The sequence below is a fragment of the Prunus avium genome, chromosome 1, assembly GCF_965620075.1.
Source record: "Prunus avium chromosome 1, drPruAviu1.hap1.1, whole genome shotgun sequence".
Taxonomy (NCBI): Eukaryota; Viridiplantae; Streptophyta; class Magnoliopsida; order Rosales; family Rosaceae; genus Prunus; species Prunus avium.
The window spans coordinates 43274303-43286555 of NC_142284.1; the positions used below are offsets into that span (position 1 = coordinate 43274303).

The 12253-nt window shown below is 38.4% G+C and overlaps 3 protein-coding genes across 4 annotated transcripts; 2 read left to right on the forward strand and 1 right to left on the reverse strand.

The window, feature by feature from the left end:
- Positions 1-149: 149 nt before the first annotated feature.
- LOC110757107 (ATP-dependent Clp protease adapter protein CLPS1, chloroplastic) lies at positions 150-2290 on the forward strand. Of its 2 annotated transcripts, none has more exons than XM_021958650.2 (3): positions 150-460; positions 1537-1690; positions 1867-2290. In XM_021958650.2, the coding sequence occupies exons 1-3, from the start codon at positions 397-399 to the stop codon at positions 2129-2131; spliced, it is 483 nt and encodes a 160-aa protein (XP_021814342.1). In that variant the 5' UTR covers positions 150-396; the 3' UTR covers positions 2132-2290. The 2 variants fall into 2 exon arrangements, with proteins under 2 accessions (XP_021814342.1, XP_021814343.1); XM_021958651.2 differs by having other exon boundaries at positions 1540-1690.
- Positions 2291-2961: 671 nt separating this feature from the next.
- On the reverse strand, positions 2962-6586 carry LOC110757106 (GDT1-like protein 4). The gene is made up of 13 exons (XM_021958649.2): positions 6254-6586; positions 6092-6160; positions 5587-5646; positions 5433-5480; positions 5231-5319; positions 5118-5154; positions 4993-5040; positions 4657-4725; positions 4530-4574; positions 4388-4449; positions 3619-3691; positions 3403-3498; positions 2962-3240 (listed from the first exon to the last, which is right to left on the reverse strand). The coding sequence occupies exons 1-12, from the start codon at positions 6269-6271 to the stop codon at positions 3427-3429; spliced, it is 690 nt and encodes a 229-aa protein (XP_021814341.1). The 5' UTR covers positions 6272-6586; the 3' UTR covers positions 2962-3240; positions 3403-3426.
- Positions 6587-10287: 3701 nt separating this feature from the next.
- Positions 10288-10851, forward strand: LOC148297868 (uncharacterized). Its single transcript, XM_088248741.1, has one exon. The coding sequence runs from the start codon at positions 10288-10290 to the stop codon at positions 10849-10851; it is 564 nt and encodes a 187-aa protein (XP_088104867.1).
- Positions 10852-12253: the final 1402 nt, after the last annotated feature.

Consider the following 12253-nt stretch of genomic DNA (forward strand, 5'->3'; position numbering starts at 1 on the left):
TTTATGCAATACGTAGGGAAAAGATAAATACCTGAAATTACCAAACATCATTTTTTATTTTCGGAAACACCTGTGACCTGCCTGGTTGCCACTTAGTAGAAATTCCTGTCGTTCACATTCACATTTTTGAATTATAAATAAGATTATTCATTCAAAATACGAAAGGAGAAAAAAGTAAGAAAAAAAAATCAGTGATGAAAATCTTTGTTCGTTCTTGGCAGGGCTCAAAACGACGTCTCATGTGAATTGTGAAAACCAGCAGTCCACCTCCACCACACCAGACTCGCCAGTTCGATCGTTTTCTTGTTATTTCGGTTAGAGACCCAAAAGAGAGAAAATTCCAATAAATAAATAAACCACGCGACACATTTCACAGAAAGACAAAGAAAGAGAGTCATGGAGACTGCGATATGTGGGAGACTACCTCTCTCCCCTAACCACGTCTTCAATCCTAAACCAGGTTTCTCTCTTTTCCATAAATTCATGCCCTCTTTTAGATTTTGGGTTTGCATCAAAATCTTTAATTTCGTAAGCTGCTGCAGGAGTAGACTTGCTATCTCCTTCAATTTCAAAGCTTTATTCTCGTAAATCCTTGTGATTTTCTTTATTGTTTTCTTATTTTTGGATTGAGCTTGTTGCCCTCTACATCTGTTCTATCAGCTTATGAAATTTTTATCTAACACACTTCTCCCACTTGGGTACTTTTATTTTTCTGGGTAAAATGGAAGTGTTCCACACTTCTTTTACAGAAAAATGAACTGCCAAGAAAAACCCAAATGATCACGTAGCTATAATTACATATACAATGTATAAGATTAGTTGATGCTGCCAAAGAATTATGTAATTGGTGAGAATTGTATGTGTAAGGGTGCATATATGTTGTGACGAATCTAAAGGTTTGATTACAAGAAACTTTTTCGCAACAAAATTGAATCAAATTTTCGATATTGAGGAGGTAGGGCAGATTTGGGATTGTCATGTGTACTGCAAGTTAGTTCATTGTGTGCTTGTACATAAACTTGGGCGGGTTTCTTATATGTTCTCCTTTGGGAGTTATGGAGTTTCAGTTTTGCTAATGTAAGATCGAGTAATGCAAGTGGCAATTTTTGGATTTCTTGCCACTGCCGCCGGGTGCATGTGATGCCACCCACGTGTTGTGTTGGTTTCCTTAAAATTGTTTAAAGGATTTTGTGCAATTATGGAGATCTAGCATCTCTAGGGTTAGAGTGTTTGCTACAATTTCAGTATATTTTATCTTTTCGACCAATTGGAGAGCCAGTTCTAAAGATCTGGGTTTTCAAACTCTTTATATTTTATCTGCGGTGCTTGTAAAATGCACATGTTGGGGTGGTTCTGTATTATGTTATCTTTGTATCTTTTTTCATCTCTCTGTTTCTGTTTCGATTGCTAAATTACTTTTTCAATCAGAGATTGGTTAGTATGAATAGTGCATTGCTGTAGTGTTGCTTTATCCTTTAAAATGTAGATGCAAGAGTGATTCCGATCGGTAAAATTTTCTTGATAAAATATGTTTAGCAGGAGACAGACACCCTCTTTGTAAAGGACCATGCACCAATCTTGGCATTCCCATGGCTGTATCAGCAACAGGACCTGGTAAAGGAGGAGGGTTGTTGGAAAGGCCAATTATAGAAAAAACAACTCCTGCGCGTGATTCTGAGTTTGATTTGAGGTATTGGCTCAATTTTAACCTGCTATTTTCTTATATTGTGTACATGGCAATATGAAGTTATATCTTTACACCGTACAAGTGCCTTGTTTAACACTAAAATGCTGCAAAGAGAGTTTACCTGTGTGTATCTTGTTGTGTCAAATGGGAATTAATATTAGACTGTCCAAATTGTTTAGGAAATCAAGGAAAACAGCTCCTCCATACCGTGTAATTTTGCACAATGACAACTACAACAAACGGGAATATGTTGTGCAAGTACTGATGAAGGTTATCCCAGGGATGTCCCTTGATAATGCTGTTAATATTATGCAAGAAGCACACCATAATGGCTTGTCAATAGTGATCATATGCGCTCAGGCTGATGCTGAAGAACACTGCATGCAACTGAGGCACAACGGGCTTCTGAGTTCAATCGAACCTGCAAGTGGCAGCGGATGTTAATGACATGCATGGTAGAACCCAATTGCTGTGAAGAATTGCCTCTGAGCTTCAGATGCTGTACATAATCCCAGTTCCCATATTTTTATGAATCTTGGTCATCCTGTGGTCTCATTAAGACGAGAGATGGTAGTTCAATAAAAAGTGGCTCAGTTTAAAGTATGAATTTGGACTATTTTCCTCTGAGTTACAGTGGCCTGCTGCTTTCATGGTGCTTTACATTTAATCAACTTGTTTACTTGCTGACCACATTCATGGCACACACTGTCACTGTCATGAAAAACAACGTGGTATCTTAAGATTAACACGTGATTATGAGCCTTGTTACAAGGGATTTAGACTGAGTTTAGGTGGAAGTGTGGACTCTCAAATTTTTTACACCTGGTCCGGCAACTGTAATCTCCTTTAACCATGTTGTTCGGTCTTGATTTATGCGTGCTAGTTTAGTTTGTTATTGTGGACCATAGCATGAGCTCCGTTCTTCCTATTAGTCCAAATTCGCTGTAAAAATTTAGGGGTTTTCATGTTGGTTCCACTCAAATAAATCTGTTCAAATTCATCATCCCAAGTGGATTGCAGGATTTGAATTTGAATTTAGATTTCAAATCTTGATTCACTTTATCGGATTGTACGAATGCATTTGTATTTGGCGACAGATTCATTGGGATGAGCTAAACAGAGATTACTTTGCGGGTGGATCAACTAGGCAAAGCAGATTGCTTTGGATCTTAAAATCGATGTTCTAAATGCATACATCTATGCTAGTTTATCTACTCAATTTAATCCTCGTTTTTTGGTCGACACCAAACTAATCCTCATATAAAGTAAGGTCATAACATAATCCGAGTGAATATTTATATAATATAGATATATCAATGTTAATGTAAGATTTATTGGAGTAGCATGCAACAGAGTAGAGCGGAGATGTTCTCATCAATGATTCCAGAGTGTAACATTGGTTTGGTGTGGATCTTGTAAACAATAACTCTTTGAATCTTAACGTTCATATATGAGAGGCTCTCATCCCTCTAATAAATACTGACGATGCAATGCTTGTAAATGATCCCTTGCACGGTGTGTAGATATAAGTTCTTTAAATCATCCTTCAATCCCTGAATCAGCAGATTAGGACAAGGCAGAGTCATCATCAGAAATTACACATGCAGACTGGCAGTATCTAAGACGTGTGTATGTGTGTGTGTTTGTGTGTGTTTGTGTGAGCTGCGCTCGTGTGTGCGTGCGTGAGCTCGTTGTATCCAGCATCGTGTACTTACTAATCGTTAATCAGACTCTAGGTATCATGCCTCAACTGTTGAAAGGAAGGATTGGATTCCAAAAACAATGAAAAGAATTCCGCCTGATAAAGCAACCTGAAACAAAACAGTTGCCACTTACAAGTGGAAATGCTACATATTGCCTAGAGGTCGCATATATGATATATAACGATAACTATAATATGTTAAAACCAAAATGGAGGTGCATAGAATTACTATTTTCTCAGATATCTGAGATGCCAAACTCTTTCCGCCAAGGACAGCAGCAGTGGTACACAATGCTTGTCCTCTGAAAAAAAAAAATAATAATAGAGAAAAAAGGGAAGCACAATCAGTAACTAGGGCAAAAACAATTAAATAAAGGAAGGAAAGAGAATTCTAAGAATGAGAGTGCATGGTGGTATCTAAATTTGTTTAATCCCCACACCTAAGGACACTAGGAAACAAATGAAGTAGCATTCTTGTATAACAAATAAGCTTCACATCAGTACATGAACTCACACGGTCACACGAGCTTATATGATCATAATTGAAGCAAATTGAGAAAGCATAAGGAATAGAATACATAAAAGAAATCCTATGCTGATAGCCCTTTCCTATGCTGTTTGACGAAATATTAACCAACAAATAGGCATATGAAACACATATCCAACAATAATCCATATCTCGTGTTGTGCCCAGCATTGCCACTTCATGCATATAAAGGTATCAATGTAATACTTATCAGACCAAAATAAATTCATATAGTAAGACTTTTACATATCACTGATCCAAGATGGGCCATTAATCATTCAAAACCATCAGAACATGTTCATCAAAATATGCATTCAAAGACAGACACAATTGTGAAAAGGACAAGACTAAAAATGAAGAAAAATAATAATTGGTCACACTGAAGAGGGAATGAGAAAAGGAAATAAGAGGAAGTCATGTAACAGAACACAATTTCAGAGCATGTTCAATAAATAAAAGGATGGGCACTTACAAGATTCCACCAAGAACCACACCTAATGGATTCTCATCTGCAGCCAGACCAATGGTAGCTAGCTAAAAGGATAGAAGTTCAAAACCAAATCGTGCTGAAGCAACCATCAATAAAACATCTATTCATCAGGGCAAATGCTCACCTGGCTCTTGTCACCCCATTCACCAAAAAAAGTAATGGAAAAGGCCTGCATAATGAGCATGATAGAAGCTGTTAAGTATAGTTAGTTGTGCAAAAAATTTAATTTCATAATCCTTAGAAAATATAACCTTCAAAAAAATTGGTGAGAAGAACTGCAAGAGAAACGAACGTTTCTGCTTTTTCAAGTCATCATCGTCCTGGGAAGCCAAAAATTTCCACAGATTATTAGAAAAACAAAAAACACCATGATGAATCTTATAGAACAGTAAATTGCATATTGTATTTCAAGTGACCATGATGAATTGAAAGTTGAAAAACATGGTGACAATCATAAGTGAAATAATGGTGTGTGTGTGTGTGTGTGTGTGTGTGTGTTAGAGAGAGAGAGAGAGAGAGAGAGAGGGTGGGGGGGAGAATAAGTCGAGCTCATTCAAATGCAAAAGATTATTAAACTGTTGGAGTACCTTACTACTCTTTTTGGTGGCTTCTCCGTTAGCCTTTAGATCAGCATCCTAATGACACCCCATGGGTGAAGTCAGAAAGGATTTGAGTTGAATGTAAGACACGAATAAAAAATTGAAAAACCAACCAATTTTGCTTCAACTTCTGCAAACTCATCATCGTCCCTGTAGGGTAAACCAGAATTAAACTCCACTACAAGCAGCAAACAATAAAATAAATACCAAAAAGAAAATTAATTACCCATCTTCTTTAAAAGCATCCCATAAGGACCATAGCCCGAACCCAAAGAACAACAATGTTGTTATGTGATGGGACCATTTCCGTGAGAGCTGTGTAATTTAAGATCACAGTGTGTTCAGTATTCATATGAGAACAGAGAAGTAATAGAAATATATGACAATCTCAGTCATATATTTCAGGGTGGCAGAATCAGAGTGCTTACCAGATTTGGAGCAGCCAAACCGACAAGAACAGAAAGAATAGTCATCACCTAAAACTCAAGGAAAATTTGAGATATGTGTGAGGCCTCAAAAAAGAAACATGCAAGATCCAAAACAACAAAGTAAACATATATGAAGTGGGAAGAAAATGCTTACAATCAGAGCTCCTAGGCAACCAGACAAAACAAGTCTCCTAGGATGGCGCATTGCGAGGATCTTCAAGCAAACATCATACTGTTAGATAACTACACAGAAAATAGTATATGGATAGAATAAAAAGAATTCCGGGCTGTGGTTCCTACTAACGGGACTTTGTAAAGGAAACTCAGGGGCACAAATATATACATACATATATACCATAAGATGCTCAATAAGTTACTAAAAAGTCTTCAACGCAAAACTAGAGGGATGCTTTTCAAAACTAATTAGCAGCTCATATAGGTGTTCTCAAAACTTATATTGTCCTTCAGAAGTAGTAAGCTCAAGCTCTGCCCGTATCAAATATGTTCTTGATAGAATTGAATCCAAAATCTTGTACATTCCGAATTAATTCATATTTTCTTCTTGAAGTGCAATTAGATTGTTATTCAAACTTGTAGAATTCAAAAACAAGCAAAACAAAAGAATAAAATAAAATAAAAGTGCAATCATATAGACTAACCGCAGCTGCGAAGAAGGTCTTGTCGCCGATCTCAGAGAGCACAGTCATGGCAAGTGACTTGGTGAAACCCTAATTAAGGAAAGCATTATCATAATAAGCTAACGCAAATCCAGATTAAAATAAACACGAACGCGGGTCAATTTAATTAGAGAGACGAATTACCTGCACGACTGTACTCATTTTGACTGAGTAGAGTCAGATGAGCTGAAGAAGAAGGCAATGGATGTTTATGTTCGCAGAGAACCGAGTCAAGGAGTTTGTGACTCGCTCTGACTCTCTCTCTCTCTGCCTCTGAAATTTGTGAGTGAGAGCAAGCGAGCGAGCTGGGTTGCTTCGTTGAAGTTTCTGAATCGGGTCAGTCTCTATTACAAGTAGTAGAAGAATACAACGGCACAGCAATAGCAAAAGCTATGTGTTTATGTTTGGTGCGTGCGATTTAACCTATTAAATTGAGGCCAACAAAAGAACTGATGCTTTTTATTGGACCTCAAAAAACATAGAGAAAAAGAGACTGTTAAAGCGGATGGGATATATGGGATGCTCCGGCTCTACTGATGCTGAACAGTCAAACCGTTGACTTTAAGCTTTGGTTGGTTTTTTCTTCTTTGGATTATCGAAATACTAATTTTCTCTTTTATCTATTCATTTATTTTTTGTGATGCAAGCATATCGGAGAATTTGATTATGAGACCACTGATATATAAGTCAATGTCCTTTTCTATTGAACTATATTTTGTTGCCTTCATTTATTTACATCATCCAAGGTTTTTTCTTTCCTCCGAAAATTTAAGATAAAAAAGTAACAAGAAGAAATCATCCCTAAAGAAAATGAAAAGATTTCGACCAAAAAATAAAATAAAAAATAAATAGAGGGAATAAAGCTTTCTGGGTTGAGTGGGCCATACAAAGCACTATGCACAAGTTGGTACCAAACGAAAGGCTTGGCTCCATTCAAGTCAATTTAATATATTAATTGGGTTATATGAATAATATCACTAGACATACTCAATGTTGATTGGTACGAATATAAGAGTTTATCAGTGCCGGAGAACACAAGGAACCCTAATCCTTGAATTATGCAATGAAGTTGTCAAACTTAGCATTGTAGTTGGCGTGCAAGGTTTGTAAGACAAGGAGATAATACAAATTAGATGGTGATTTAATTCCTTAATCAAATTTGAAAAAAATTAAATCAACATGCTTTAAAGCATCTCCAACCGATATGTCAAAAGTGCCATATAGACATTTAACAGGTAGAAATAACATCTCACACACTCCAACCGATGTGTCAAAGCTGATGTGGAATGAAGGCTGAAGATTGAGATGTTATTTTTGACATCCCAAAAGCAAGATGTCAAATGAATATTTTATTTTTTTTTATTTTCTATTTTTTTTAATTAAAAATAAATCGACACTAAAATGTAATAAAATAATAATTTAATTTGACATATCGGGTGGAGTATAAAGCTGTGTAAAATGTCAAATTGCCACATCAGCCATCAAATTTACATTTGATGTTTGGTATTTGACATCTCCCTTATTATTCGAAAACTAATGTAACAGTAACAGGACAAGATTCATAGTTATATTATAACAAAGACAAGTTTGTCTATTATATCGTCAGGCCAGGCCCCCACTTGTTTAATTCGTTGAGCACTAAAACAAAATGCAGAATCTATATATTATTTAATATTATAATCAAAGTCATTACTCATTATCATGCAACGACATTTGGTTAAAATGCTTCAGGAAATATGACATCATGGTCAATGGGTAAAGCCAAAACAATGTGCTTGAAGCCCACAAGAAAAAAAAGGGCTGGGCCCAGTTCTTATAGCCACTCATTTTTGACTTGCGGGGTTGCTTGTTAGTTATGCTCACATCACATTATATCTGTTATTGACTGCAATATAAAGTCAACTAAAGGCTAATGAATTCTATATCATGCAGTGTGTATTGATATTACCTCTAATATGTGTCTTTTGTATATTAAAAGAACAAGGGGGAAAACTGCCTAGTTGGGACATGGGGATCTAAATTCAAATCAACTCCATGAAAGATTCTCTCTAGGGTTTCTCTAGGAGAGCATAACAGGTCAAGACGACAGAGAAAGTGTGTGAGATTCAGAGTGTTCTCTTCAAGTGGACGTTAGAGGTCTTGGAGTATAGGTGGGCACACATGGAAGAGTTGGTAAACCATTTTGCTTCTCAATTTGCGTTGACTGAGGAGGAACAACGAGAATTGGTGGTCGAACGAGGTAATGCTGGGCTGCTTCAAACTACAAAGTTCCTCCTAGTCGGCAAAGTCCTCATGAAGACACCTTTTAACAAGGAGGTGTTTAAGCGAACTATGGTGATGTTATGGAGACCAAAGGCCCGGGTTGAGATTGTGACCTTGGAGGATGATTTGTTCATGTTTGCTTTTTCCTCACGACAAGACAGAGCGAAAATTCTAGGTGGGGGACTGATCGGTTCATAATTGTATATTATTTCTTACCCTTCTAGCTTATGATTTGGTTATGTTTTTGAGTTAAACTTGTGCTTTTAATCCTTTTTGTGTTTATCTTTCAGTTAATTGAGCTTTAGGTAACAATGATGGCTTTGGAGAACATAATTCATGCAATTCAAGCATGTTAAGGCCTAATTTGGATGAATTGATGAAGAGCTTAAAGACAAATTCATTATGGCTACAGCCCCCTGCCAGTCCAATTCCGTAGGTCATATTGCAAGCTTTGTTTCAGCAACCTTCGTAGCTCGGATGAGGCCACATTCTTCATGAAAGTTGCTCCAATTGGTGTGTACTATAACATATCCAAAATTCAGCCCCATTGGATAAATCTGGAGTCCGTTACCTAGCAAACACAGAACCATGCTCAGGATGGATCTTATCAGCGCGGAAAATGAGTTAGCAATTTGTTTCGGCCTTAACTTCTTCCTCCGACCTTGGATTGGCCCAAATAACATATGGCTGGAAAGAAGACATTCTGAACTTCAATTTAGAGTGCTTAAAGTCCTAATTTGATTAAGAGAAGCCCAAGTTGTAAGCCCTTGAAGTTGCTGGTCATGCTGACCTCAGCATGTGCTGGTTGGATGCTTGGTCATGGTGAGCTAGGTATGAGCTATCATTTCTGGTTGGAAGCTTGGTCATGGTGACATGAAGATGAGCTAGGGCTGCTGGTGGGATTTAGTGGTGAAGTGCATCAACCAATTCAAGATTTTCTAATACAAGTGCATCACCCATTTCAGATTTTCTAATACAAGTGCATCAACCATTTCAGATTTTATAATTCAAGTGTTGTATGCATTAGTCTTATTGAATTCTGATTTTCACTTCCCCTAGGCCTATAAATAGGGAAGTTCTCTAAGCTTGTAATAACACCCCAAAGGGGGGAGCTCTCAAGCACTTCTCTAGAGCTCCCTTTCCTTATCTCCCTCAAATTCTCTTAATTTCCCTTTGTAGTTCTCAATTGTTGTAATATGATCCTTTTACTAAATCTTCAAACACTTCCCAAACACTTCTCTATTCTCTTCCAAGCATTCTCCAATTCCTCAAACACATGTCTCTTCCCTTCCAAAGTTCTCAAAGTTCTCCAATTTTCCAAACACTCTCTCTTCCAAAATCCACAAAGTTCCCAAACACAATTCCCATTCTCTTCCAAATTCCCCATGTTCTCAAACACTTCTCCCATTCCTTCATCAAATTCTCAATGTTCCCAAACACTCCTCCCTTCTCTTTCTCAAACACATCTCTCCTCTCTTCCAAAAGTCTCCAAATCTCTCAAACACATGTCTCAACCTTTCCAAAATCCTCAAAGCTCTCAAACACATGTTCTTCCAAAATCCTCCAAGTTCTCAATACTTTCTTCTCCCTCTCAAAGTTCTCAACACTTTCTTCTCTTCCTCAAAGTTCTCTTAATTTCCTTAATGTTTTCGTAGTTGTAATTTATTTTTCTTGTAATGTACATTCTTTCTTCTTGTTTTGTTTCTTTTGTTTTTATTTATGTTTTGTGTAGGAAAACTGAATTGGATCATTCAATCACCAATCCCTGTGGAATCGACCTCGCACTTACATACGCTAAACTATCAACGGTTCGTGCACTTGCGAGTATCACAAGTTGAGGATGCAGTTGAACCCATTTTGGTGCAGCTGAATCTACGCAACAGGGACCTTGGACCTTCAACCACTATTTGCTAGTGATGACTGAAGCAGATGATGTGATAGACCCCTCCCGCATTCCTTTGCACAAACAGGAGTTTTGGATTCAGGTACATGGCCTTCCATTAGTTTTCATGACGGCTGCCATGGGAAAGGAGATAGGGACTGCATTGGGCAACTTTGTAGTCACTGATCAAAGCAAAAGGAACGATTGCTACGGAAGTTATTTGCGCATCAGAGTAGGCATTGACATCTCAAAACCTCTTCGAAGGTGTATGCCAGTGCGACTCCCTGGAGGACAAACCACAGCCCAGTGGGTGGACCTACGCTACGAAAAACTTCCACACACCTGCTATCTTTGTGGTAAGTTCGATCATATTGAGAAAGAGCATGCCAAGTTCAATGGAGATAACAAGGATGATCTGGCCAAGCCTTATGGCAAGTGGTTCCAGGAGGATGTCTATGGGCCAGATTTCCGTAAACCCCAGGGTTGTCGAAGTGGACTGCCGTCGCCAATGGCATGGTTGAGACGAGGCCCGAGTGACAGTATGTCAGAGGAAGAGGAAGCACCGGTGAATCCCAATGACGGCGGCAGAGGACCCTGAGACGGTGGGGATTCGACTAGGGCTGACTTGGATTCGCCTTTAGGGCCAATTAATGATCCAATGGTGGGGACGGTTACAAATCATGATTCTACCTTGATTGCGGGTGAAACGTTTGTGGGAGGTGCTACGATTGAAGAAAATCAATTATTGCCTGACTTGAACGTTCGTGGAGAGGCTGAGGAGAAGGAGAAGTTAATTGGAGCAATTAATGCAGGGTTGGTGGTCCCGACGGTTGCGGATTGTAATACAGATTCGACGCACTCTCCGAGTTACTCGGACGTTAATGTAGCCTTAACTCAGGATCCTCCAATAGCCACCCTTTTGGCCACTAATTGCTCATGTGGGAGGACTTCCCCTAATCAATGCTCCATTTCTACTGAGCATTTGATCAATGCAGATGGGATAGCGGCTGACCAACATGGGCCTAAAGTGATTATTGAACAGCAAAGGGGCTTCATGGAGAATATAGCTCAAGAGGATCCTTTTGGGCTTAGCCCAATTATTCAAAGAATCACAAAGGAGGCAAAAATTAAATCTAAGAGACCACATGCAGGAAGGAAGATCTCCAGGCCTCATAACAGTACGAAGAGTCCTCATGATACCGGGAATACAGGGATTCATAACAACACTGGTAAAAGGGGTGCTTTGATCGGTGCATAAATTACATATCATTTTGTACCCTTTTAACTTATGATTTGGTTATGTTTTTGAGTTAAACTTGTGTTTTTAATCCTTTTTGTGTTTATCTTTCAGTTCATTGAGCTTTAGGTAATAATGATGGCTTTAGAGAGCATAATTCATGCAATTCAAGCATGTTAAGGCCTAATTTGGATGAATGGATGAAGAGCTTAAAGACAAACTCATTTTGGCTACAGCCCCCTGCCAGTCCAGTTCCGTAGGTCATATTGCAAGCATTGTTTCAACAACCTACATAGCTCGAATGAGGCCACATTCTTCATGAAAGTTGTTCCAATGGGTGTGTACTATAACATATCCAAAGTTCAGCCCCATTGGATAAATTTGGAGTCCGTTACCTAGCAAACACAGAACCATGCTCAGGATGGATCTTATCAGCGCGGAAAATGAGTTAGCAATTTGTTTCGGCCTTAACTTCTTCCTCCGACCTTGGATTGGCCCAAATAACATATGGCTGGAAAGAAGACATTCTGAACTTCAATTTAGAGTGCTTAAAGTCCTAATTTGATTAAGAGAAGCCCAAGTTGTAAGCCCTTGAAGTTGCTGGTCATGCTGACCTCAGCATGTGCTGGTTGGATGCTTGGTCATGGTGAGCTAGGTATGAGCTATCATTTCTGGTTGGAAGCTTGGTCATGGTGACATGAAGATGAGCTAGGGCTGCTGGTGGGATTTAGTGGTGAAGTGCATCAACCAATTCAAGATTTTC

Coding starts and splice junctions, on each gene's coding strand:
- LOC110757107 (XM_021958650.2), top strand. CDS start 397: ATGGAGACTGCGATATGTGGGAGACTACCTCTCTCCCCTAACCACGTC. Junction 461..1,536: donor CGTCTTCAATCCTAAACCAG/GTTTCTCTCTTT, acceptor AAATATGTTTAG/CAGGAGACAGACACCCTCTT. Junction 1,691..1,866: donor GATTCTGAGTTTGATTTGAG/GTATTGGCTCAA, acceptor CAAATTGTTTAG/GAAATCAAGGAAAACAGCTC.
- LOC110757106 (XM_021958649.2), bottom strand. Junction 5,320..5,432: donor GTTTGGCTGCTCCAAATCTG/GTAAGCACTCTG, acceptor TAAATTACACAG/CTCTCACGGAAATGGTCCCA. Junction 5,155..5,230: donor GATGCTTTTAAAGAAGATGG/GTAATTAATTTT, acceptor TTTACCCTACAG/GGACGATGATGAGTTTGCAG.
- LOC148297868 (XM_088248741.1), top strand. CDS start 10,288: ATGACTGAAGCAGATGATGTGATAGACCCCTCCCGCATTCCTTTGCAC.